Source organism: Clinocottus analis, unplaced genomic scaffold (genome assembly GCF_023055335.1).
Source record: "Clinocottus analis isolate CAN_PGR_092001 unplaced genomic scaffold, fCliAna1.0.p SCAF_16, whole genome shotgun sequence".
In the NCBI taxonomy this organism is placed as follows: Eukaryota; Metazoa; Chordata; class Actinopteri; order Perciformes; family Cottidae; genus Clinocottus; species Clinocottus analis.
In genome coordinates this window covers 15,522,229-15,546,481 of record NW_027175887.1, presented here as the reverse complement: position 1 = coordinate 15,546,481, position 24,253 = coordinate 15,522,229, and the positions used below count along the sequence as shown (strand labels likewise).

At 45.6% G+C, this 24,253-nt stretch overlaps 2 protein-coding genes across 5 annotated transcripts in view; one reads left to right on the top strand and one right to left on the bottom strand.

Annotated features, from left to right (window-relative positions):
- The first annotated feature begins 752 nt into the window (after positions 1-752).
- On the top strand, positions 753-13,200 carry fmnl1a (formin-like 1a). The gene is made up of 25 exons (XM_068578293.1): positions 753-1,352; positions 3,794-3,877; positions 4,256-4,342; positions 4,440-4,513; positions 5,522-5,605; positions 5,711-5,854; positions 6,586-6,694; positions 7,049-7,125; positions 7,207-7,300; positions 7,572-7,646; positions 7,734-7,844; positions 8,450-8,599; positions 8,714-8,815; positions 9,462-10,050; positions 10,139-10,263; positions 10,352-10,554; positions 10,646-10,880; positions 11,220-11,288; positions 11,374-11,454; positions 11,620-11,749; positions 11,837-12,000; positions 12,089-12,190; positions 12,282-12,377; positions 12,663-12,768; positions 12,873-13,200. Exons 1-25 carry the CDS (start codon positions 1,167-1,169, stop codon positions 12,935-12,937), a joined length of 3,342 nt encoding a protein of 1,113 aa, XP_068434394.1. The 5' UTR covers positions 753-1,166; the 3' UTR covers positions 12,938-13,200.
- The window catches only part of srcin1a (SRC kinase signaling inhibitor 1a), a 95,549-nt gene continuing 84,430 nt past the window's right edge, over positions 13,135-24,253 (bottom strand). The window contains exons 20-21 of one of the 4 annotated variants that reach the window (XR_011077579.1): positions 18,742-18,978; positions 18,503-18,588 (exon numbers count right to left, since the gene is read on the bottom strand). Coding sequence is in view for 3 of the 4 variants with exons in the window: in XM_068578292.1 (XP_068434393.1) it covers positions 18,157-18,588 (432 nt within the window). In the remaining variant the exon portion in view is untranslated. Of the gene's footprint in view, positions 18,979-24,253 lie in introns of all 4 variants that reach the window. The other 3 variants (XM_068578292.1, XM_068578290.1, XM_068578291.1) reach the window with 3 other exon arrangements.

Genomic DNA, 24,253 nt, shown 5'->3' with positions numbered 1-24,253 from the left:
CAGTTTCACCAGTGTCAGCTGGTGAAAGTGTTGGCCATGTATTGATAAGTTGCGTTAACGGCTAATTTATCAATCAGTTGCCCCGAAGGACCTACATCGTGTGCCCAAATGATGAAAAAAAACCAGATAGGATTTGTCATTTCATAGCTAATTGTAAGAGAGTTTCACCGTAAGAGACGTTAGGGAAAGAACATCTTAGCATTATGTTAATTTTTTCACAAAGCCGATTTACAGTAAAACAGTAGGAAGTAGTCATTTCCGAGGAGACAGCAAATGCAGCACTCATACATGCAGTAGACGGCCTCAAACGCAGAGGGGCGCTGTTGGACAGTTTTCTCCGGCCTGTAGATCCACTGACCTGTCTTCCACATAACCTGGCGTCATGTGGAGGAAAGTAAAGTGACCAAAACAAACGTTGTCCAATGCAACTTCAGCTTCAAGAGAATGGATAGTGTAGAGAAGTGGATTTGTGGTAAAGCTCGAGAAAGTTTCCTTTGGTTCACTTCACATCTGCACCTACACAATGTTCCTTTAACCTTTGCCACTCTTTCAGCTTCATTTCATTCTAGTGCGACCCTATCGCTCTCTCAGCAACCTCCTACTTGTTGCACACTACGCCAATCAGTCACCGTGTGTTCATCTTCCACCCTGTCCTCCACCCTCGGCTTCGGTTGCACAGGAAGTTGCTCTTCTGCTTTTTGTGTGTCTGTGGTTTCTGTCAGCGTTGCAGAGTGTGTCACTACTCCCCTCTCTCCTTCCTCTCACACGCAGCCCGTGTGCTCATTTACCAGAGGAGTTCTCGGTCAACAAGCGTAGAGAATAATAGCGAGTGACACTAAAGGTGGGGCTTTTCTTAGAGCCCAGCGAGGCCCCAACAAGGCTGGCAACCTTGTTGTCAGAGGAACTTGGAGACAGAGAGAGATAGGACAGAAATGTGGACGAGCATACTTCTTTCATCACCCACCCTGTCCTCAGGGCCAAGGCAGATTCAGTAGAGCAGAGTCTTGATGTTCGTCTCCCTGAAGGCCCAAGAGTTTTGATTTAGACCCTTTTTTTTTTTTTGTCCTTGTCATTTCGAGTGATCCCTTTTGTGTCACACGCCGATTTCTCAGGAAAAAAAGGGTTCGCACACAGCTTTCCTCCTGGATTACTTGTGGAGATTAGTGATGGGGAATGCGGCCACGGGGGGCTCGGAGCAGGAACCGTCCGACGGCCGAGAGGCCAGAAACTCAGCCGGAGGAGCTTCGGCGATGAGCGACCCCGCTCCGACCCTGCAGAAGAAGCAGCCGGCTCCCCCGAAACTGCCCATGCCCCCAGAGGAGGAGCTGGAGGAGCGCTTCAACGTGGTGCTGGTGAGATCATGCGCTCGGTGTTTTATCAACGCAAGCTATGGTTTTGTAGAAGCTTAACGCAAAAGCTGGGATAATTATGCACGTATGTTTTTTGCAAATAAGTCATTTTGCCCAATCATTTTTGCACAAACGACTGCTTCGTTCAAAGTAGAGACGTCACAATACATTAATGAAATGTTATCTGTCAGATTCAGCAAAAGGACTTCTCTCCTTTTTTGTTTTGAGGACGTCAGACTCGCAGCAGGTCGGTTCGTGCACGGCGAGGCGGCTGGCCCCAAGGGGAAGTTGAGCAACATATTTACATGAGCGAGACCATAAGACCGGAAAGCAACTGTTCACTCTTTCAACAGCCGCACTGCCAGGGGAAAAAAAAAGAAAAGAAAAACATCACGATGAACACTTTAGAGAGCAACACATCAAAACATAATGTTGAGACAACAGCTGCTGACGCACTGAAATCTCCGTTTTTACACTCGTCTCAATCCTGTTAATGAGCAGGGTTATTCGTGTGGTTCTAACTTTACTTTCTGCTCAGTGAATTTATTTTAAATCCTTTCTATGATGTAAGTGTGACATCATGGGTTAATGATGGAGTGACATCTTTTGTCTCTGCAGATGTGAGAAGCAGGAAAAAAAACATCTCTTATTGAACCAACGCCTGATTCAACACAGTGAAGCAAATACTTCACTGTGTTGATTATGTATTTCTGTGTAAGCTGTTAATCTATTACTTAAAAAAAAGAGTACAGGAATGAAAAAGAATGTTAGAAATCCACTTTATGGCGTTTCTTTGGAGCTAAAATGATGAAATGGCTAATGAGCTTTGCAGGTTTTTATTTTTTTCTCCAGTAAAATCTGAACAATTATAAAACATTGACGCAAACATCCATCCAATTATATCCTCGTGGATTTATTTAACTAAAATGAAATAACTGAAAACGTCAAAAGGAAACTCACAATCCCATAATATTGAAAACTGTTAATGTCATTATTGTTAAAAAGTTGACTAAACCTCTCAGGGAACGTGCACACGTAGCGTGCACACGCACACGCACCGTGCCACCTCGTGCCCTCGCAGGCGTTTCATGAAAGTATGACCTCACTTCCTCTTCCAGCAAAATACTTTAAATGTGCATTTTAGAGATGCTGCACCTTCCTGAATTCAGGATTTCACATTTGTGTTACCGACTCTAGAAAATGAGAAGTGCATGACGCTGTTTTTAAACTTCTGTTCATCTAAGTGAGCGTGCACACAAACATTTGTGTCTTCTTTTTTTTTTTGCACCACAAAACCCACAAGGAGACCCCTCCCTTCACCCCAACACACAACTCCCCTGCAGCAACGCAACCGTCGTTTTTTCTTTTTGCATCTTTTTTTGTTTTTTTAAAGGTGTGACAAAGAAACTGCAGACCACTTAAATATTCAGGAGCAGCGGGCGTCAACTGAAACTACTTGTACTAATCTAAACTATCGGTCTCTGTGTTTTAAGCTCCTGGATCAGGTGAACAACCAGTTGTTGGATTAGACCGCAGCAGAGTTGTGAACGTGAAGGAAACATGGAATAAAAATCCAAACATGAACACAAATATAATTACTGACTCAACCAGAACCAAAGAAAGCTCTTGAACTTCTGAATTAAAGGCTTTTATTTAACGTCAGTGATCGAGCATCAATCTGGCTTCAATACACCTTTTTATTTTAACCTTACTTGGTTATCAAAACATAATTTGGGTTAATTAAATCTCTCCGTTTGGGGAATAACCTTTCTGTCCGGAGTCAAACGTTCCTCTGTAGGCTGACAACGTGAAGAGAAACTGCTCGATTTGGGAAATAAGTCGACTCCTCAGACGGTTGAGTCAACCTGCAACAGAGAGGGGTGTGTGTGTGTGTGTGTGTGTGTGTCTGTGTGTGTGTGTAGGTGCTTAGAAACTTCCTTACAGTTGAGTGGATTGTATAAATATTATGTATGAGATTAGATCAAAGTTAAATCTTGTTAGAAAATCATGATTTAAACTATGATTAAATAAATAAAAAACATCCATCCAATTGACGCAAACATCCATCCAATTATATCCTCGTGGATTTATTTGAAATCCACGAGTTTGAAAGCTGTGGGGTCAGCTTTCTCATTCCTACACGTTGTTTCATCATCTCTTTACTACTGACCGTCATCACATCTCTAAGATTTGCCTCATCATATATTTTCATGACCAAACGTGTGCGTGTACCTTCTGCGAGGTGACAACCGTCAATACACGCGTGTAAACACTGAGTCATCTGAGCTTCCTGCAGGCCGTCGACACCCTGCAGAGAAAGCTGGTGGTTTGCTTGATTTGCATACCGTCGCATGAGCACGACAGCTGTAATAATCGCGTGCTTTGAATGTCACTAAGAGGAGTTATGATGGCTGTAAAAATGAGATATTGTGTCTCTCCTCCAGAGCTACATGAACTTGCCTCCAGACAAACTGCAGCTGTTGAGCCAGTACGACAACGACAAGAAGTGGGAACTCGTCTGTGATCAGGTGAGACTTTTCTTTCCCCCAATTAATAACCAGCTGGTTTCATAATTAACGTCTTTAACGTCGACATAAAGGGGCCAAAGTGAGCCGGATTCAGCCACATGTGTCTTCGCTGGGACGGCGTTGAAACACAGTCCATAAATACCCAGAGTTCATATGTGGTGAAAAAAAAACCCTGCAGCTCTTTCTGTGGTGGCAACTGATGGCGTCGGCATGGAAACAGAGAGCGTGTGTGTGTGTGTGTGTTTGTTGTGTTGAAACGCACGGGCAATAATAGATGTAGGATGCTGTGCGCTTGCTCAGCGTGTCTCTGATAAAACATGTTTGAAAAAAAGAGCAGTGGGTCAAAAGCCAGTTTCCCTGTGAATCCTTCTTCCCCAGGAGCGCTTCCAGGTGAAGAGCCCCCCGTCCACCTACCTGAACAAGATCAAGAGCTTCTACCAGGATCAAGGAGGGGTGTCCCGCAGGGTCAGTGCAGGAGCCATTCATATTTTACCGCGTCTTTCATCTTTCTATAACAGCAGTGTCTTGATTCTCTCTTCTCCTTCTTCTTCTCCGGCGTCAGCTGAAGAAACGGATCCAGGAGGCCACGCAGGTCCTGAAGGATCTGGAGATATCGCTCCGCACCAATCACATCGGGTAAGGAGACTGGTGTTCCTCGTCAGAGCGCCGCTCTGTAGCGCCCACTAGTGGCCGATGACTCAGGGCGGATTTAACCTTTTTGAAAACAAACCTATTTTTTGGCCTTTTCCTCGAAAATGTCATCCTCAAATTAAAAAGCGTTCATCTCTGCAACCATGAGGGCTGTTTGAATACTTTGTGTTATAATAAAAGGTACACATGTGAGATGTTGTTCAGACGTGTAAATATCAGTCTACGTGTTGCTGGTTAAGAGTAAATGAAGATGACACACAGGAAGAAATGAAAAGGTTTCAGGTGCGCCGTGAAAAAAAAAAATCACTCTCAGGATGATTATTTTGTTGAAATGATGCAGCTGTAAAGTCACAACTCCAACAAACCATAACACAACATGTGAACACTTAACATGTGAACATTCAACATGTGAACATTCTCTCTGCAAAGCTTGACTTTGATAAAGTGAAGCAGGACAAAGTGACAGATGGTTTACTACAGAGAACATTCAGGCGAGGTCTCCAAAATTTGCCTCCAAACAGCAGCTTTGAGCTTTTTTTCTTCATAAAACAAGCTATGATTCACAGTTTTATATAACAATCGCTGATTCTTTAGGTATAAAGGAGGCGGTGCGCTCCACTACCACTACGCAATACAAAGTTCGTCAAATGCGGTGAATCAAAAACACCAGGGTGTGCCGTCGCATCCTGTCTGCAAACCAGCTGCCAATAATGACCCACAATCCTTTTGTGCAAACAGCGTTCAACTAAATATTTGTCATGCATAATAAATAATAGTTGTGTGGGTATTTAAATGCATATTGGTGCCATTATGATGATACCGGGTCAGTTAGAGTTCATAACTTTTGTTTCAACAAGCCAAAAATACCAGGATGACAAGTGTCCTTTCGTAAGAGCAAGATTGTGTTATTTCTTCTTTCTAGAATTACATAATCGTGGTTTTTCAGTCAGAATCTATACTCACAAAACATGTCCTCCTCCTCTCTGTTCGTAGTTGGGCTCAGGAGTTTCTCAACGAGCAGAACCGAGGTCTGGACGTGCTGGTGGAGTATCTGTCTCATGCTCACAGCGACGTCTCGTGAGTACCAGCCGGCCGTGAAAACGTCTCTCTCTGTCTGTCTGGCGGCGCTCTCGACCATGAATCTAATTCACCGCCGCGCTTATGTCGCTACGAACTCTCCAGGTTTGACGCGGAGAGCCTCGAGAATGGCGGCACCCTGCCGGAAAGAGGGAAACCGTCGGAGAGGTCGATGGAGGACTTGACCAAAAGCTCCGGCAGCTCGCCGTCACATGGGATGACCCGAGCTGCTCGAGCTCTGACTGTCAAGTGAGAAGCTCCAGATGTCTGCAGATTACACAAGTTTTTATATATAATATACACATATTGAAAGTATATCAAGCAACTCCACATCATGAATTCTCATTAAAGAGGAACACAGAGTCGGAAATCAGACTCATGCGAGGCAGAAGTGATGGTCGCATTTTGTGATCCTTTTCTTAAAGGTGCAGAGCGTCATTAGCTTCTTTTTTCTGCAAGTCACCTGCATATTTAAGTCCAAATCTCCAGGATCTTCTTCATTAATACAGATGCCCGAGTGACAGGCCTGTTTGATTCACCAGCAGCAGAAGGTTTTCCCATCTTTGTGAATGATGAAATGTCTTTTTTTAATCTAAACTCAGTGAGCCTTTGTTACCGCGTTATGATCCTGCTTCCCTCCTCATCCCATTTCATGGCCATCGGGTTGCTCGACAGCTGTTCCTCTTGATACACTCGATAATACCTCAATTTTCTCACATCCTTTTGCTTCTTATTTTCCTTTCCACCTGGTATAACGTCCCAGCTGTCAGACACACACAGCGGATGCTCAAAAAGCTCCGCAAAAAACACAAACACACAATGCTGGAAGTCGTTATAATTGGCCCACTGTGGCCGTTCTGGGCCTCAACTTCAAACCATTAGCACACACACAGACACACACACACAGACACACACGGCAGCTTCTCCCCTTCTTCAACGACGTATGCATGTGTCGACTGTCTCTTGTCATCCCTCCACAGAATAAGCAGCACTCTGGGGAACAAGATGCATAAGAAGGCCCATGCGTTGTACCAGAGAGACGATGTGCACGTGTGCATCATGTGCCTGCGCGCCATCATGAACTACCAGGTAGAGCTTCAACACACTCAAGAAAAACACTCACCTGTCTCATTTTCTGTCATAAAAAACATGCTTTTAAATGAAAAGGGTGTGACATCTACTTGCAGAAATGGAATATATTATAAATATGTGTTTTCTTTCATGTGTAATCAGCAGATTGAGTCTTTTTTATCTGCACACGGCTGCTTCAAATACTTCGCTAGTGCGCCGACATGAATCTACTGTTTCACTTTGCTTCGTCGGAAGTAAAACACACTTTTTGTGTTGATTTAAAAGTACTATAATAAGCTCACAATGTAGAAACACAACTGGTCTTCTTGCATTGTAACGCACCCTCGTGGAAACAACTGTTTCTGCTTTCAGTGGGGCTTCAACCTGGTGATGACTCACCCGCGCTGCGTGAACGAGATCACCCTCAGTCTCAACAGCAGGAATCCCAGGTGAGTGCAGGTGTGTGTGTGTGTGAGACACAACGTGTTGGTGTGTGTGTCCATGTCTGACCCCTCCCGCGCTGCAAACAGGACCAAAGCCCTCGTGTTGGAGCTGCTGGCCGCCGTGTGTCTCGTCAGAGGCGGACATGACATCATCCTGTCCGCTTTCGACAACTTCAAAGAGGTGAGATTATCTTTTTGCATTCGCCGCTTTGCTTCGTTTGACCATGAGCCCGACCGATGTTCCGGACTTCCCCTTGTGGATTACTTATGACTCACGTCTTATGACTTATGACTGACACAAGCCTGTCCTCACATGCACCGTAGTCACAATGTTAGCAGCCATGTGGAATTTTAAGGGTAAAAAATAATCAGAAAAACTCATTTTGCATCGACGCCCCCGTGTGGACAACAATTAAAACACCTCTTCAGATAAACCCCCGTGTTTTCCTCAGGTGAGCAGAGAGAAGAACCGCTTTGAGAAGCTGATGGAGTACTTCATCAATGACGACAGCAACATTGACTTCATGGTGGGTCCTCGCACGCGTTACCTGCATGTGGAACAGACACCGGGGACGTTTGAAGTTGTTAAATTGTCCTCCGTTGAATGTGTCCAGGTGGCGTGCATGCAGTTCATAAACATCGTGGTGCATTCAGTGGAGAACATGAACTTCCGCGTTCATCTGCAGTTTGAGTTCACCAACCACGGGCTGGACAAGTACCTCGGGGTGAGTGGAGGCCGGATGTTTTCCTCAGGACCACAAACAAACAAAAAAACAGCTGACAGGGAGTGAATGTTGGTGCCTGGAAACACAACTTCAAACGGATGATAAGCTTGCTCTTTAACTCCTAGAAGCGTAAATAAGCGACTTGTTTTTGCTGCTCGCAACAGTAATTCAGTTATTTCACATTTCTGTTTCAATTCAAATAAAAACAAAATTTTCCCCTATATATATGCATGCATGCATATATATATATATATATATATATATATATATATATATATATATATATATATGCATGCATATATATATATGTATGTGCATATGCATGCATATATAAATATGCATATATATATATATGCATATATAAATATGCATACATGCACATTTATATATATATTTATATATTCACTGATTTTATATTCAACAAGGCAAATGTTGATCTATGACAAAACATAACGATATAATATGAAACGATAAACAAATTAGATTATTTTGATAATCAAATTAGCGTTGGATTACTTACTTGTGTACTGTAAGTACATATTCACGTGGAACATGCAACAGATCCTCCTCATTAAAGTCTACAATGTGCCAATGTTGTGCGTCAGCATCTGAAGCAAACGGAGAGCGAGAAGCTGCAGGTGCAGATCCAGGCCTACCTGGACAACGTGCTGGACGTGGGCGCTCTGCTGGAGGACGCCGAGAACAGAGGAGGGGTGCTGGAGCACGTGGACGAGCTGCAGGACCACAACGTAGAGGTCAGACACCGAGTCAAATACAGGAACCTCTGGGAACAACGAGGAGGAGGAAGAGGCTTCGACCGCGATATCGTCCTCGGGTTGAACTAAATCGATGTTGTCTGTTGTCTGCAGCTGAGCGCTCGGCTTCAGGAGATCGAGAGCCAGACGGCGGAGAGAGTGTCTGAACTTGAGACTCAGCTCATGCAGGCCACCAAGGAGACGGAGCTGCTCAAAGTGAGTGCCCGCTCCGCCACATTCACAGCGTTTAATAAGATGAATCCGCCGGGGCGAGGTGCGCCATTTCTCCGTTTTAATGAGGTCAAAAGAGTGGCGGTTCACTTCATTTTAATCATCTTAATAGGAGAGTGAAATATAATCATCCTCAATATGAAATAAGAAAGATGAGAGCGTTTGCACTCTTCAAATACGTCGAAGCGACCTTGCATTTTCTCCCCGATAGCGACTTCGGCTCTGGGGATGTCCGGACTGAAATATCTCAATTATTTAAAAGATTGACACAATGTTTTTTTTTACAGACATTCATAGCTCCAAGAGGATGAACCCTAATGACTTTGGTGACCCTCTAACCTTTAGCAGCACCATGGGGCTGACATTCATGGTTTTGTAGAGTGAATAAATCGTCATAATGACTTTTAATTGTAACCACCACAAAGTCAATATTTGTCAAAAAACTATGACCAAATTCCTGCAAAACTATACTGGTTTTACTTTTGTGTTAATCAGCATGTAGTGTCAACAATAAATACCCAAAACAACAAATAATAATATAGTGAAACTAGTGAAACAGCTCCTACATAGAACGGTAACACATTGTGATGATATATTGTGTATTAAAGGCTTCTATGTCTGTGTCTCCTAGGAAAGCCTGCGAGAGTCCTGCTCCCAGGTCGGTTCCTTGCAGCAGAGGGAGCGAGAGCGCGAGCTGGACCGGGAGAGGGAGAAGGACCGGGAGCGCCTGAGCGCCTTCGCCCCTCAGACGTCCTCGGAGCTGGAGCAGAAGGTGCAGGAGCTGCAGGACAAAGGGCTGATCCGACTGGGACGCAGTGCCTCCGGAGGCCTGGACATCCAGGTGGTGCCCGTCACGGTGGTCGAGTACGTCCAGGCCTCGGCCTCCGAGTCCGGAGCCTGTGACCCCGATGCCGCTCGGGCCGGCCCTCCGCCTCCTCCCATGGAGGCCCCACTTCCTGGTTTTGCCTCTGGTCCTCCACCACCACCTCCTCCTCCGCCACCGCCTCCTCTCGGAGGTTGTGGCGCTGTGCCCCCACCTCCTGCTCCGCCTCCTCCCGGAGGAGGAGGTCCACCACCACCTCCACCTCCTCCTCCTCCTCCACCAACTGGGTCCGGACCCCCTCCTCCCCCTCCTCCACCTCCCCCGCCTGGTTCTGGACCCCCACCCCCACCTGGTTCTGGACCGCCTCCCCCACCCGGAGCACCAAACCCTCAATCTGGTAATGACAGAAAGGAAAAAGTACTAAAAACCGAGGAGTCGCAGTAAAGATCTTCCTTGTCTGATTGTTCCTTTCCTTGTTTCCTTAGGGGTTAAGAGCAAGAAGCCCATTCAGACCAAGTTCAGGATGCCGTTGTTAAACTGGCAGGCCTTAAAACCAAACCAGGTGACGGGCACCGTCTTCAACGACCTGGATGACGAGAAAGTCCTGGAGGTAAGAAGACGCAGCCGCCATTTTTGTTTGTGCCGCCGTACGGTTAGAAAGCTGCAGTGTCACATGACTTCTCTCCGTCCTGCACCAGGAGTTGAACATGGATATATTTGAGGAACACTTTAAAACCAGGGCCCAGGGCGCTCCAGCAGACGTGTCCGCCATCAAGAAGAAGGCGGTCCAGAAGGCCCCCACCAAGACGTCCCTGATTGACGCCAACAAGGCGAAGAACCTGGCCATCTCTCTACGCAAAGGGGGGATGAACCCGTCCGCCATTTGCACCGCCATCGAGACGTACGTGACTTCTTGGGAAAATGCATTGTTCTCCCGTTCTCGCTCCCCATGCGCTGACTGGTGTGACCTTCGCTGCTCTCTTTCGGCACAGGTACGACCAGAAGTCTTTGTCCATAGACCTCCTGGAAATCCTCGTGCCCTTCATACCGTCGGATTTCGAGACGAAGCTGCTGGTCAACTACGAGAAGGACGGCCGCCCGCTGGAGGACCTGACGGACGAGGATCAGTTTGTTTTACGCTTCGGGAAGATTCCCCGTCTGAAGCAGCGAATAAACACGTTCATTTTCATGGGCAACTTCCCGGATATGGTCAAGCGGCTGCAGCCGGTCAGTTTATCAAACACACTAAATACTAAAATTCAGATTATCTCCTCAAGTACAAGGCTTATTTAAATAATTAAAAAAGGTATAATATACATAAATATAATATAATAATAGATAATAAGGTAATAAATGTGTTACTGGTGTATTGGTTTATGATAAAAGGAAAATAAATAAATATATTTTGCAAAAAAAATGAATTAAAAGTTGTATTTTCACATTGTAAATATATTTGCTATATTCTACTTTAATGTATAACATAGCTTTATATGTTAAGAGCATCTTGGCTTTGATTGAGTGAAGTATTTTTAATAATTTGACATTTTCCTTTCTCCTCACCCACAGCAAATGAACTCCATCATTGCGGCGTCCATGTCCATCAAGTCTTCAACCAAACTGAAAAAGTTCTTAGAAGTACGTAAAAGAGAATTTACAGCGTTCTGACGTCGCTTCAACTCGTGCGGTTTCACTCAAGTCGTCTCATGTGTTTCCCTCTCAGATCGTCCTCGCCTTCGGCAACTACATGAACAGCAGCAAGAGGGGGGCGGCGTACGGCTTCCGGCTGCAGAGTCTGGACCTCGTGAGTAGCTTCTCCTTACGTTTACTCTTAGACACATGCTTTCTTTTACTTGGTATGGACCATTAGCACAACGGTAGCTAATGTTAGCAAACCTTAGCTAGATTCACCGATATCCCATAAGAGAAAAAGTTACCTACCAAATCAACGTCGTCAACCCTTTTTCAGCTGCTGGAGACGAAGTCAACGGACCGCTCGCAGACGCTGCTCCACTTCATCGCCGGCATCATCGAGGAGAAATACCCCGACCTGGCCAACTTCCACACCGAGATCCACTTCGTGGACAAGGCGGCGCTCGGTACGTTCCCGCCAACAAGTCAAGCAGCTTTGTAGCTTGTAATTTCAAAACGGGAGCGGTGCTAAACTCACTTGTTTTCGTCGCCAGTGTCCCTGGACGGCATGCTGCAGGACATCCGCTCGTTAGAACGGGAGATGGAGATGACCAAAAAGGAGTTCCTGGTGCAGGACGACAGCCCCGTGTTGAAGGACTTCATCAAAACCAACAGCGAGCAGCTGGAGACTTTGATCAAGGACGGCAAGACGGCTCAGGTGAGCCGGTAGTTCGTATCGTCTTCACACACGGCTTACGCCTCGCTACACGCTAACACACACGCGTCTCGTGTCCGGCTCCCTCCAGGAGGCGTACGGCTCGGTGGTGGAGTATTTCGGCGAGAACCCCAAAACCACGCAGCCGTCCATGTTTTTCCCGACGTTTGGACGCTTGATAAGGGCCTTCAAGGTGAGGACGTGCGGCGGCGTTTCTCATATTCATCCATTACAGTCGCTGCATCTGGACGTTAATGATCTTTTTTATCCTTGATTGAACGCAGGCGGCGCAGCAACAGCTTGAGCAGAAAAAGAAAATGGAGAGCGAGAGCAGCGAGGAAAAGGTGTCGTCGCCGTCTCCGAGCAAGGCCGCGCAAAAGGTAAGAGGTTAAAAGGTTTTAGTCTTTAGAAAATGTGTTATCCTTGGTTGTTTAAAGGTGTAAGCAAAGATATAGGGGGCAACATTTCACTTGTTCTGGGTCCACGTCATATGAATTTACAGCAAAAAAAATAAATTTCTCGCCAAAAGCAGGGCAAGAATGTTGCATAATTTATTGTAAATGTGCAGTTTTCATGCAACATAAACCGTGGCTTACACCTGGGACGCTCAAACACTTATGAAAAGGGGATTTAATGATGAAACTATGTGTGTATTTGCTCTTCAGGGGCCGAAGATGCCCCAGCTGGACCTGATAGCAGAGCTGAAGAAGAGGCAGGTGAAACCTCAGGTGCGCGAGGGGAAGGACGGCGCTCTGGAGGACATCATCACAGGTACGGTAACCCGCCGCCTCCTGGAGGGATGGAGGAAGTCAAGTGTTGATATTTTTTTTAAGGGTGAAGCTATGCTTGATGTTCCCGTCTTTGCTCTGCCTCAGATCTGAGGAACACGCCGTACCGGCGGACAGATGGTCGGCGGCCCGCCCAGCGCCAGGACACTTGAAGCCGCTTCTGTTCCCGACGAGGCGCAGCCAGAAGAACGCGCTTTTAAAAACGTGCTGTACATACAGTATATCAACACAAAAAAAAAACATTTCAGTGTGTAAATAGAATTTGATGTTGCAACTGTTTGTTATTTTTAATGCCTGCAAACCAATTTGTATTCCAAATGTCGCTGATGACATAACAATGTCTCCCCGCGGTCGCCTAACGACTTCGGATGCTTTGAATTTGTAGCGTTGCATCCTGTTGAGTGATTAAAAAACAACCTCCAGACCTTGTGTGTTTGTGTTGGGAGCTTTGATGACGCGACACGCATCCAGGTTTGTAGCCGCTCGCCGCCGACCGTAAACGGCTTGTTACGAATCAAGATCAGACGCCGCCACTGTACAAGAGAGCTGCACTTTATTGGACACACAATCACAGCAAAGTATGTACAAAAGGAAGGCAGGTTTCAACTGCCTACTGTCTTCTCACGGGAAAAACACACACATTTCTCACAGAATATCATGGCATCCACACTGATAAATTAGTATCTCCGGTATCAGTAGGCTTTTAAATTTATATATCATTATATTATAGATCTATTTTCTGTATTATTTTTGTTCTTATATCACACTACTCTACAAATGGGAGTAATCACTCTGTGGGAAGAGCACAACCGTCTGGCTGGAGGGGAGGGGGGGAAGGGGCGTTCAAGCGTTCGACAATCCTTCACGACAATCCAATACTTCTAGGCCCACCCTCGTCATCCTCATCTTCATCGTCACATAACACCACAGTAAGATTGAACATGCCTGTGTCATTCCCAAAGTAATAACTCTCTCTTCATGTTTGTAAAAAAAACCCCGAACATAGAACCGCTTTTCTCTTCCTCTCTTTCTCATTTTTTGGAGAAACACACGTAGACGACTTTTTTTGTCTTTTTTTTTAATCTTCTCGACTGCACCGTGCGATTGCTTGAGACTATACATGCATTGTTTTTGTATATACCTTTTTGTACCCATCGTCGTCGTAAGTTTATTAATAAAAACATCTTCTTTTTGGACGTAACAATTCGTTGAACTCCGCTAGGAACGACTCGGCCTATTTACAAGTCAATTTTTAGTTTTTCTACTTTTTTTTTTTGATGCCAAGATTTTTGAACATCCACACATTCATGTAAAAATCTCATGTACATACTATATAGAACGTAGGTTTGTTATTTTTAAAAAATAAAATTAAAATGGCAAAGGAAGAGATAAAACTTCTAATTCACGCACGTGATTCCCTCGTCGACGTCTGCGGTTTTTAGCTTAGCTGCTACTTAAAGCCGCTCAGTGCAGCCGAATGTTGAAGGAAGAGTCGTCTCTGAATGTGTGTTTTTTGTGTTGCACTGAGCGTCCACATTCACATTGCTACCCGCTCCTGCATTCACATGCAACCGTGACGCAGCAGGAGGAGGAAAATTAAAGCCGTGTAACTTCTCGCAAAGGCCATCGAACTCACCTTTTTCACGGCGGTTACCGCGATACATCTCCAACGAAACCAACGAAACCAGCTGAATCACAAACACGGGATGGGAGTGGAACCCAGAAGGAACAGACCACAGGTACAGAAAACAAACCCCTGACCCTCCTTTCCCTGTGAAATCAAAAAAGGATAGTAGCAAAATAAGCCCCTAAGCACAGGCACTGGTCCAGCCGCTCACACCTCCAGTAGTGGCCCTTCGCGTGAGGAGGCAGAGGTGCAGACGAGCTGGACGAGCATTTTCAGGGACGAGCTTTTCAAAATAAAAGTCCGACGTACGTAAAAATCCAACTCAGGTGTTCGTAACGAAAACCCTAAAAAAAACAAAAAACTTCAGCGTATATTACAGATAAGTGTTATCTATACAGATATTTTTAAACAAATATAAAAATGTTCTGCGTATGAATAAATAATCTCAAGTGTGAAATGCGATATCTCTCTCGATGAATTAAAAAAGAAAAAATCTGTACAAAATGGTCACTAATTTATATATAAAACTGAAGAGATGATGACATTTTACAGTATATAATTTAATCTAGGCCTATATATATGTCACACTTTTCTTCACAATTATAATATCATACACAAACATCTCACTTAGATATATTTATATATGTATATTTCTATGTTTCATTTCAAGTTTGCATGAGTTTTTCTGATTGCCGGGGGAGGGGGAGGGGCTTCACCCGCCGTGAGCGCCGCGTGCCCTCCGGCCACGTTGAAATCACAGCCCACTGACACTTGTCTTGAGAAAAAGTAAAAAGTAAAATCATCTCGGAGAGCGCGGTCACGCGACTCCGGCAGGTTTTTCGTCGGGAAAAAGCGGCCAAGCGCGAACGCTTCCTCCCCGCAACGCTCACCAGACGCAAATGCAGCAAATAAAATTAAACTCAAAGAGGTTTTTTTATGGATTTGAGTGTGAAACAGCATGAGTAAGAGAATTTCTTTCATTTGACTTCACTTCAATATGAAAAACCCCGGGGCTTGAACCTGCCTGGCGGCGCCGCGCTTTGCAGAGAGCGCCCCGGGGTCGAAGGCTTCTAAAAATAAAATAAATAAATAATAATCGCTGTGCTGCGAGCTCGCAGTTTTGCACATCGTTGGCGCTCGCTCAGGGGAGTGTTTAGTCAAACGCCACCGCTGCACCCTGACACACACTGACGCTTCAAGTATGCAGCGGGGAAATAAAACGAGCCTCTTCTTTGGGTAAAAAAAAAAAAAGTGTTCTACTGTCACTTGCTGCTGATCTAATACTGGAACACAGAGAGGGATTTCTTGCAAAGAACAATCGTCTTTGAGGCACTGGGAGAAAAAAAAACATGGCCGCATCGTTGCAGACGAACAGGCAGCAGTCCCACAAAAGGCAAAGAGTACTGTTTGCAAAAGAAATATGCGATGGTGCTAATTACACTGTTCAGAGGGAGCTGTGTCACACTTTGCCCCGAGGATAACCTCGACTCAGTGTTCTTATCTCGCACCGAAAAGACAAAGCAAAGCGAGAAGGCGGGGGGAAAAAGAGCAGCCGCTTAGCGGCTCTCGGGGCCGTCGGACCCGTCCTCTCATCTCTTCGGGGCGAGTCGAAGCCGGCCTTCAAACACATGTCCCCCAAACTAATCCCCTTTTCCTCGAGCTGCCTCCTCTTTGACACAAACCCACATGTTTTAATCTCAATGCCACAAAAGATTGGATTTCACACAGTCATTCTTGGCGGGGAAAAAAAAAAGATATATATGAAATCACTTTGTCTATGACTGTCAGTTCACCCTCATCACCTCCCCAGTGGGCAGCCTTAAGGCAATGACACAGGACAGGGAGCTTCAAAATGGTTCCTTGTGCCGGGTTTACACTTAGGGAATCACTGACGGGCCTTTGATGCGCTATAAATAGTGGCGACTCCCCTCCTTGATGCACACCAAAGGCCTCACATTCATTAATGTTTCAACATGCAAGGTAATAAAAACGGCAATATTGGGAATCTAACGGACAGTTTTCTTCCTTCTATGAACATTTGTGGCTTTGTGCTCATCGTATTTAGGCAGATTCACAAGGTCAAGATCAGACGAAAGGGTCAAGTGTGCTTCGCTTTTTTACATTTCTGTATTCTCACACTTCAAGAGTCGAGTCGTGTCTGAATTTGCTGAATATGCGCCGATTTTCTTCATCTTTCAAGCGATGCAAAAAAAAAGAAAAAGGGTTGAAACAGTGCCACAGACGTTGAAGTGCGATCACTTCACTGCCGTGAAAGATATAATATATATATATATATATATTTGTTCTTCTTCAAAGAAGGTGTTATGTTTTACAATAAGACCTAACAAATTGCTAAATACTTTGGAAGCCGCTTCCCGGCAGAAGAACCGTGAAGTTCAAAAGAAAACGTGTGCCTCAGAAGAAGCCACTTGATCCGCCCGCTGTGGTGGATGTGGCTCCGTTACTATCAGTGCTGCAACAGATGTGACTTAAAAACCACACTAGTTGAATCTGTGCTTCTGCAAACAGCTTGGCAAGTGCAGAATGTGTGTGTTGTTCATCACTCTGCGTGCGTGTGTGTGTGTGCTCGAGTCTTTGGAGAAGGTTTGTGATGTCAGGTGCTAAAGCGCCAGAGCAACCTGTCGGACGCTACTGCGGGAAACATCCTGATTGTCATCGTTAAGTGGTTGATACACACATATAGAGAAACGTGTCTATACAACTCAGCGCTCGCGTTCTTCCCCTCCCGTTTGTGTAGCTTTACTTCCTGGTTCTAATATAAATAGAAATGTGCCGTTCTGACTCTGCGCCCTACGATGTGCTTTTTTTCTCTTCTTCGTGAATACACTTTTGAAGTTGAAACATTTCTTTCCGATAATTTGTTCTTTAAACAGCGTGACGGGGAAACTCAAAAGTGGGACAGCGGGATGTTACACGTTGAACAAAGCGCAGGTTAAAGTTTCGGAGGGAGGTGAGGGGGCAATCATGTAAACTCGTTACACAGTGTGTACCAACAAGAGGGGAAAATATAGCACCAGTTCAGAGTTTAAAACACAGGCGATGCCAGAAAAAAAGAAGCCACAACTGGCTCTTTTTTTAAAAACACAAAACAGTGTGAAACCACAATCATCACCGTGATCTACTTTTGATTTTTTTAAATGTTTTTTTTCTTTTTCTGAGCACATTCTGCAAGGCGATGCAGGTAAAGTGAGAGCAATATTATCCTGAACACACACAACTACTGGACTCACTTGGTGATTATTGCAGCTCTATTTTTTTTTTCTTCTGATAAATGTCACAGTCTAGAAATGACGTCTACTCCACTAAAAACCCCCTTTTTTGGAGTGAGGGGTCTCTATGAGACCGCTACTGCCGGTAAATCCATCCAGACCACCTCAGCTTGCAGCCGGTGGGACGAGGGGATGGGGAGGGGGAGGTGTAGGAAACTTGTGAGTCCGTTTACAGTGCGGTAGTTCTCCTCGTGAAAATATGAAAACACACCGTGAGTGAAGCCAGGAGGGGAAAAAAAAATCTTGAAGTAAAATAGGACACCAAATAACGCTGGAAGTTTCAATAATGGAGTTGTTTTCTCTTCATGGTTCATGTGATGGTGTTTGAATCTTCCCATGTCCTCCTCTTCCACCTCCACCTCCTCCTCCTCCTCACCGAGAGTTTCCAGAGGCGAGGAGGTCCGTATCCACGCCGCCGCCCTCCTCCTCCTCCTCGCAGCTGTTGAGGCCGGAGCTACAACCGCTGGGTTTGGGGGCCGCAGGGGAGAGGCGTGGGAGAGGAGGGAGACAGGGAAGGAGTCGGGGTGGTGGGCGACGAGGAAGAGGTGGGCGACGGGGAGGAAGCGGTGGGGGCGGTGGGAGTCGTGGGGGAGGACCGGCTGCTGGGCAGGGGCAAGGAGGCGGCTCGCTGCTCGCGGAGGAGGCGGCGGTGGCGCAGCGTGGAGGAGAGGAGCAGGGCCTCGGCGCTCAGGCCGGAGGCGGAGAGGCTCACCAGCAGGGCCTTGGCTTGGCTGGAGGACGGCGTCCTCGCTCCCTCCTGGGGGTACTTCCTCAGGCCGGGGGCAAACGCCGCCGCAGGGGACGGCACTCGGCCTGAGAGAAGTCCCGCTTTGATACCAGAGAGGTACGGATCAATACTGCCACTGGTGCTGTTGGTCCCCAAGGCCTTCAGGTAGAGCAGGGAGGGGGGCAGAAGAGGGGGAGGAGAAGGGGGGGTGGGGGGGTTTTCAAGGATCGAAGGGGAAAATCATGACAAATTAAAGTCTTAAAATTGGCTGGGCACCGTCCCTTCCCCCTCCCCCGCAGCACCTTCCCTTACCATGACAGTCAAACATGCCCGTGCATGCATGCTCGCACACACGGCACACAAACGCACACAGGCCGGGGTTCAGTGCAGACGTCAGGAGGAAACACTGGAGACGATGAAAAGTAAAAACAGGGCGGGGGGACGGGGGAGAGGGAGAGGGGGGATGGATGCGTGAAGCTCTCTCTCAGGTGAACGGGGGGGAGGAGAGGGACGCTAAAGAGGGCCGGACACGGACGGGTCGCTTCACTGCTGCAGGGTCACGGACGTTGGGATGGGGTTGCAGGGCGAGGTGAAGTCGACCGCAGGAGGATTATGGGTAAGGAGAGGGAGAGGGGGAGGTGAGGGAAAGGTGAGAACAGAACAAGAGACAAACACAGGAGATCGTTATTCAGGTTGATATCAGCATGTGCGGTGCAAGCCAGCGACACTGGCTGCCATCTTATACACATGACGACCAAACCACTGATAAACACACAGTTTTTTGGTGCAACGCCACGTGACTGTGTGCGTCACACTGGTGTTGTTCACCTTTATTTTGACACCTTTTAATGACTTGAATCATTAAAAAATAAAAAGCAAAATATTCTTTAGACACACGTTCAGTCCCTTCATGTCACGCAGGAGCGAGCCAGTAGATGGCACTGTTCCAGCAGCATGAAAACTGGCGGGTAAGGCGGCGTGTATTTGTCCCTCTTTAGCAGTCTGAACACAAACAGGTTGTACGTTTTTATCTGCAGGGGTCAGGCCAAGCAAAACACTTCAGAGTGATGATGGCGATGGCGGAGTCCAGATAAGAAAGAGCCAAAACCTCGACAAGTATTTTACAACTTTCGGGAAGTTTTTTATTTACGCTTTTTTTCATAACAAGCAACAGGAGAGTTTTGAAAAGGCGTTTGTTGAGGGATTACGGGGTTTTTTAGTTCTGTATGAAAGGAGCGCAGGTGTGCTGGTCTAGACGGGAAAGCTTTCACCTGCTCTGGTGCGGTTCCAGAGCCGGTGCTGCCAACCGGCCCCCCGGAGAGAAAGGGGGGTGGGGTTCCTTCTGCTCGAGGAAGTCCTCTCAAGCCTGGCCGACACATTTATTTCTGGTCTTGCGAGTGCAGCGTGAGTCGCCGCCCTTCATCACACACACACACACACACATATACCGGGGCTGCCTGCCAAGCAACGGCCTCCCAGGATGAGTCTTCACAGACCCCCCCCGACCTCATGGCCGGCCGGCGCCTTTTAACGAGCCGGTTTCACCGCCAGAAGTAATAAAAGGTCGGACGGGAAATGGAAATATATATTTTTTACGCCGTGAAAGTGATTCACATCGTCACGCCCTCCTTGATCTGCGCCAAAGCAAACGGGGAGAAATTGTGGCTTTGAACTGCCTGTTCTTATCCAGCACATTGAGTTGAAGGATCCTCACGCCGGGATTGATGATACTGAGTAAAAAGCTCGAGCACAGCGACACAGAGAAACCGCCGGCGAGGCGTCTGTTCCTTTAACGCACACCGATAACATCGGAAATACACTATCGAAAGACCTCAGCATTAAGGGTCTAGTTTGGATGTTTTGAAGTGCGGTTGTATGAGGTGTTACTCACCCGCAGCCAGCGTGTTACGTACAGTAGATGGCGGGTGTCACGCCCCCATCTTGGAGGAACAGAACAGGAGCAAAGTGATGCAACGCTGTGGACGGAGGCGGCAGCAACACGTACTTTAACCAAAAATCTAGAGCGTGCTATATTTAGAATCTTTCCATCGCTTCACCTCGACGTCAGATGGCCGCTATCTATGCTCTCTTCAAAGCTCCATTGAAAAAAAAAGATTTTACCACGCAGAGCACGAGGGCTGCAGGTGTAGCTTCGTGTTCTGCGAGGTTCAATTCCTGTTTTCTGTCATTGGTAACGTCTGTCTGACAGCAAGGTAAAGCAGTGGAAACATCCTGAAGATTGCGTACAATTAAACTCGGACTAATTTTTGTAGGAGGCTAAAATACGTGTCGCTGCGTTGCTTTGCTCCAGAGCCGGTACTCCTGGTATCAGGAGCGTGACAACCACCACGCACTGTGAATAACACACCGACTGTGAATAAGTACCTCATGAAACATCCAAACGAGCCCTCTCATGCTACTCTGTCTCCTCCAGTAAAAATTAAACTAATGCCGCACTATTCGAAGGGGCATGACCGAGTGCAGCGAGGCTTAACCCTCTGAAATCTGATTGGCCACCCCGGGTGCTAAAGCTAAAGCTGCTATCCCAAAACTACCATTAAAAATGAATGGTCACAATGGTCATGGACTTGAAACTGAAATTGGCATTGATACAACGCAGGACACGCAATTAAACCCCTGAAAACATGGTGCCTAGTGCATCGTGTTTTAGCGGATTGCAGATGGTTCACAGCAATGTCTTTAAAATGTTTAACTGTTCCTCCAGCTGGCTCTCATGACATGTTAATGTGCACCAGCTGCCTTTCATGTGAACTTCTGGGGAACCGCCATTGTGTCGCTGATGCTGAAGATATGGATGTATATACATATATTTAGATCCATTAGCTGGGATTAAGGGGCACAGAGTGAGAGAGAGAGGGAGTCTGAAGTTCAAAAAGCTCTAGATGTGTCAGTGATCATGTGACCAGAGGAAACAGAGGAGAAAACACCAATGGGGTAACAAAGTAGGGTACAAGTTTGGGGTCACATTGAGGGGATTTATGTCCAGGAAAAGGGTTGAAAAGAAGAGACACCATTACCTTCATGTGTGGACCGAGCAGTGAGGTCACCCACGGTGGGCACGTCTGAACGTGAACAGATTCAGTCAACAAAAAAAAAGTGTGTGTGTGTGAGTTTAGGGGGAGAAATGAGGCGGCTGGTTTCTGGGTTACAGCTCAATAATAAGGCATAGTAAATACGTGGATCCTAGAAAAAAAAAAAGGCAGACGGCGGTGACTGTGGCACACTTTGACACATCCGGCACAAATTTATTCTGCGGAAAAATAATAACCGGCTTGTAAAAAAGAACCAAGAATGCTGATGTTTTATTTTTTTTCGCCGCCATAATTAGGGTTTTTCTCTTCAAAAAGATCACGAGCGCGGTGTCGGCGACGAGTTTATACACACACACAAACACACACACACCAGGTGAAGTGAGCACGGCATCGGCAAAAAGTTCTTAATTAGCCGCCGAGATCCGGATGCAAATGAAGCCGCCGGCTCCGTCATTTGAAGAGATGAGCGGCAGATAATCGCTCCACGCGCTCAGCTGTTTCATTATGCCGCTTCTTAAACGATGGAGCAGACGGATCGAGCTGTTTTCTATCCGTGCGCTAAGTTGTCAGGGCGTGCGCCGCTTTCTTGGTTTGACTTTTTAAAGACAGCGGCGACTTCCAAAAGCGACAGCTCGCGGGAACAGAAAGCGCGACGCTCGACGCTTCATGAACGTTTGAAATTAAAAAAAAAGGTGCTGAAATATCTCTGGCGCTGCACGCCGAACAGAGTTCACACTTCGAGTTGATTGAACCCCAAAGAGTTCGATAATACATTAATAAAGATATTGTAAAATATTCATTACGATGTAATATGTGAAATATATAAATAAAAGGAGAGATTGCTGCATAATTCAAGATGTAGGTTTAATCTCAACTCATTATTACGTGATGTCGTTTCATCATTCAGTTTTATGATATCATCATTTCTTTTTCACGAGACGTTTTCATTTCAAGATGACCTGACATACACCGTCGGCTTTTATCGAATATCAATTATTTGACACTCATCCCGTCACTTTTTCACTTCCTTTCCCTTATTCCCTTATTGCCTTTCCGACAGTAAAGATTATGAGTTACTTTGACATTGTTGATGTATTATTATTGTTTAAAAAATAATGAGCACAGTTGTAATCACTTCATATTACAACCAATTAAAAAAAATGAAAAATATGAAAACACTTAAAATTGTTTGAAAAATAATACTATATATATATATATTTATATATATATATATATATGAAAAAACACAATGTATTGCATTTCACAACTAATTAAAACTATATATATATGCATTTCACAATCAATTAAAACAATATACTTATATATATATATAATATATATAATATATATATAAGTATTATTTTTCACACAATTTATTTCATTGTTTTAATTGTTACGTATTTGTTTAATAATTTAAAAAATGTTTGTAAAGTGTCTGAGTTTTATTAAAAGCGCTAAATAAATCAAATACATAATTATTATTACATAATTATTAATTTCATAATCATTTATTTGATATTGACACACTTTGGGGCCCAAACAAGTTCAGATTGTGGCGTGGAAACCAGCACTGAGACCAGTTTGACCACACTGGTTTGTAAACTGGGTCTTTGCTTGTTGCTGTAAATCAAAACCTCTCCAAACCTCCTGCATACGGTTACACGAGCGGCGGCTACTCGACCTCTTACGTCCTCGCTACTTCAAAATGCCACAAAATGCAGTTATTGTTTATTGTGTGCGCATCCACAGCTGACTGTTAACTCTCTCGTTGTCAGCTGGTTCTTTGTTTCTTCCCGTTATTAAAACGGCGAAAAAGCACCGACTTCCCACGCGGGTAATTAGCTTGGAGTGCCCACTGTCCCTCTGAGTACGACGCTATTCACACATACGCGAGTGTCATTATGAAACATAGGGACTCATTTTGCTTTCATTAGACAAGTGTGTAGGAATACCACTCTACTTTCTAATCACGGGGGAAATGAGAGACACTGACGGGGGGGAGAGAAGGGAGACAGATAAAAGAAGAACCGAGGCGGCGTTGCAGAGTAAGGAAGATGGAAGACGGAAGTAGACATAGAGAAGAGGAAACATGAAAGACTTAATGGTGGGGAAAAGAGAGCGCCGTCCTCTTCATATTGAATAATCAGTGATTGCCAGAGACTCAAGGGGCGATTATTACACGGCACTGCAGAGATTCCTCCCAATCTTCTCTCAGTCTGAGGCAACCAAAGCTTCATTACGTCCCCCATCTCTCCCATCTCTCCCTCTCTCCACCTAACGCATTCATTTCGCTGCAATCTCCAGGACTGAATTTGAGTCTGAATGCTCCGTCGAGTTCAGCGGGAGTAGGAAGGTTTAGGTTCACTCCACCGCTCCTGTTATTTTTCAAATTACACTGACATTAAGCTTTTTTTTCCCCCCGGTGCACAGGCGCGGCGCTGGAATCTTCTCTCGGCGATACCGGACTGACACGCTTCAACAGTTCAATTTCCTTCGCCTTCGGAGGCCATCAAGCGTCTTTATGTCCGGTGCTTTACCTTATTTTATCGGACCGAAATGCTGGGGAATTAAAACTAATAAGAAAGTAATAATTGTTGCGGCAGCTATCAGGCAAATGTATAACAACGTATGTGTATAAGAGGCTTCAGCGGGGAGTTTTTCAAGTTTTTTTTATCATAAACTTCAAACATTTTAATTTTTAATGTCATTTTTTCAGGTTTCAGACATCAGCGACACATTTGTGTAGGTTTGTGTGATAATCTAATTTAATT

Coding starts and splice junctions, on each gene's coding strand:
- fmnl1a (XM_068578293.1), top strand. CDS start 1,167: ATGGGGAATGCGGCCACGGGGGGCTCGGAGCAGGAACCGTCCGACGGC. Junction 7,301..7,571: donor CTTTCGACAACTTCAAAGAG/GTGAGATTATCT, acceptor TGTTTTCCTCAG/GTGAGCAGAGAGAAGAACCG. Junction 11,455..11,619: donor GGCTGCAGAGTCTGGACCTC/GTGAGTAGCTTC, acceptor ACCCTTTTTCAG/CTGCTGGAGACGAAGTCAAC.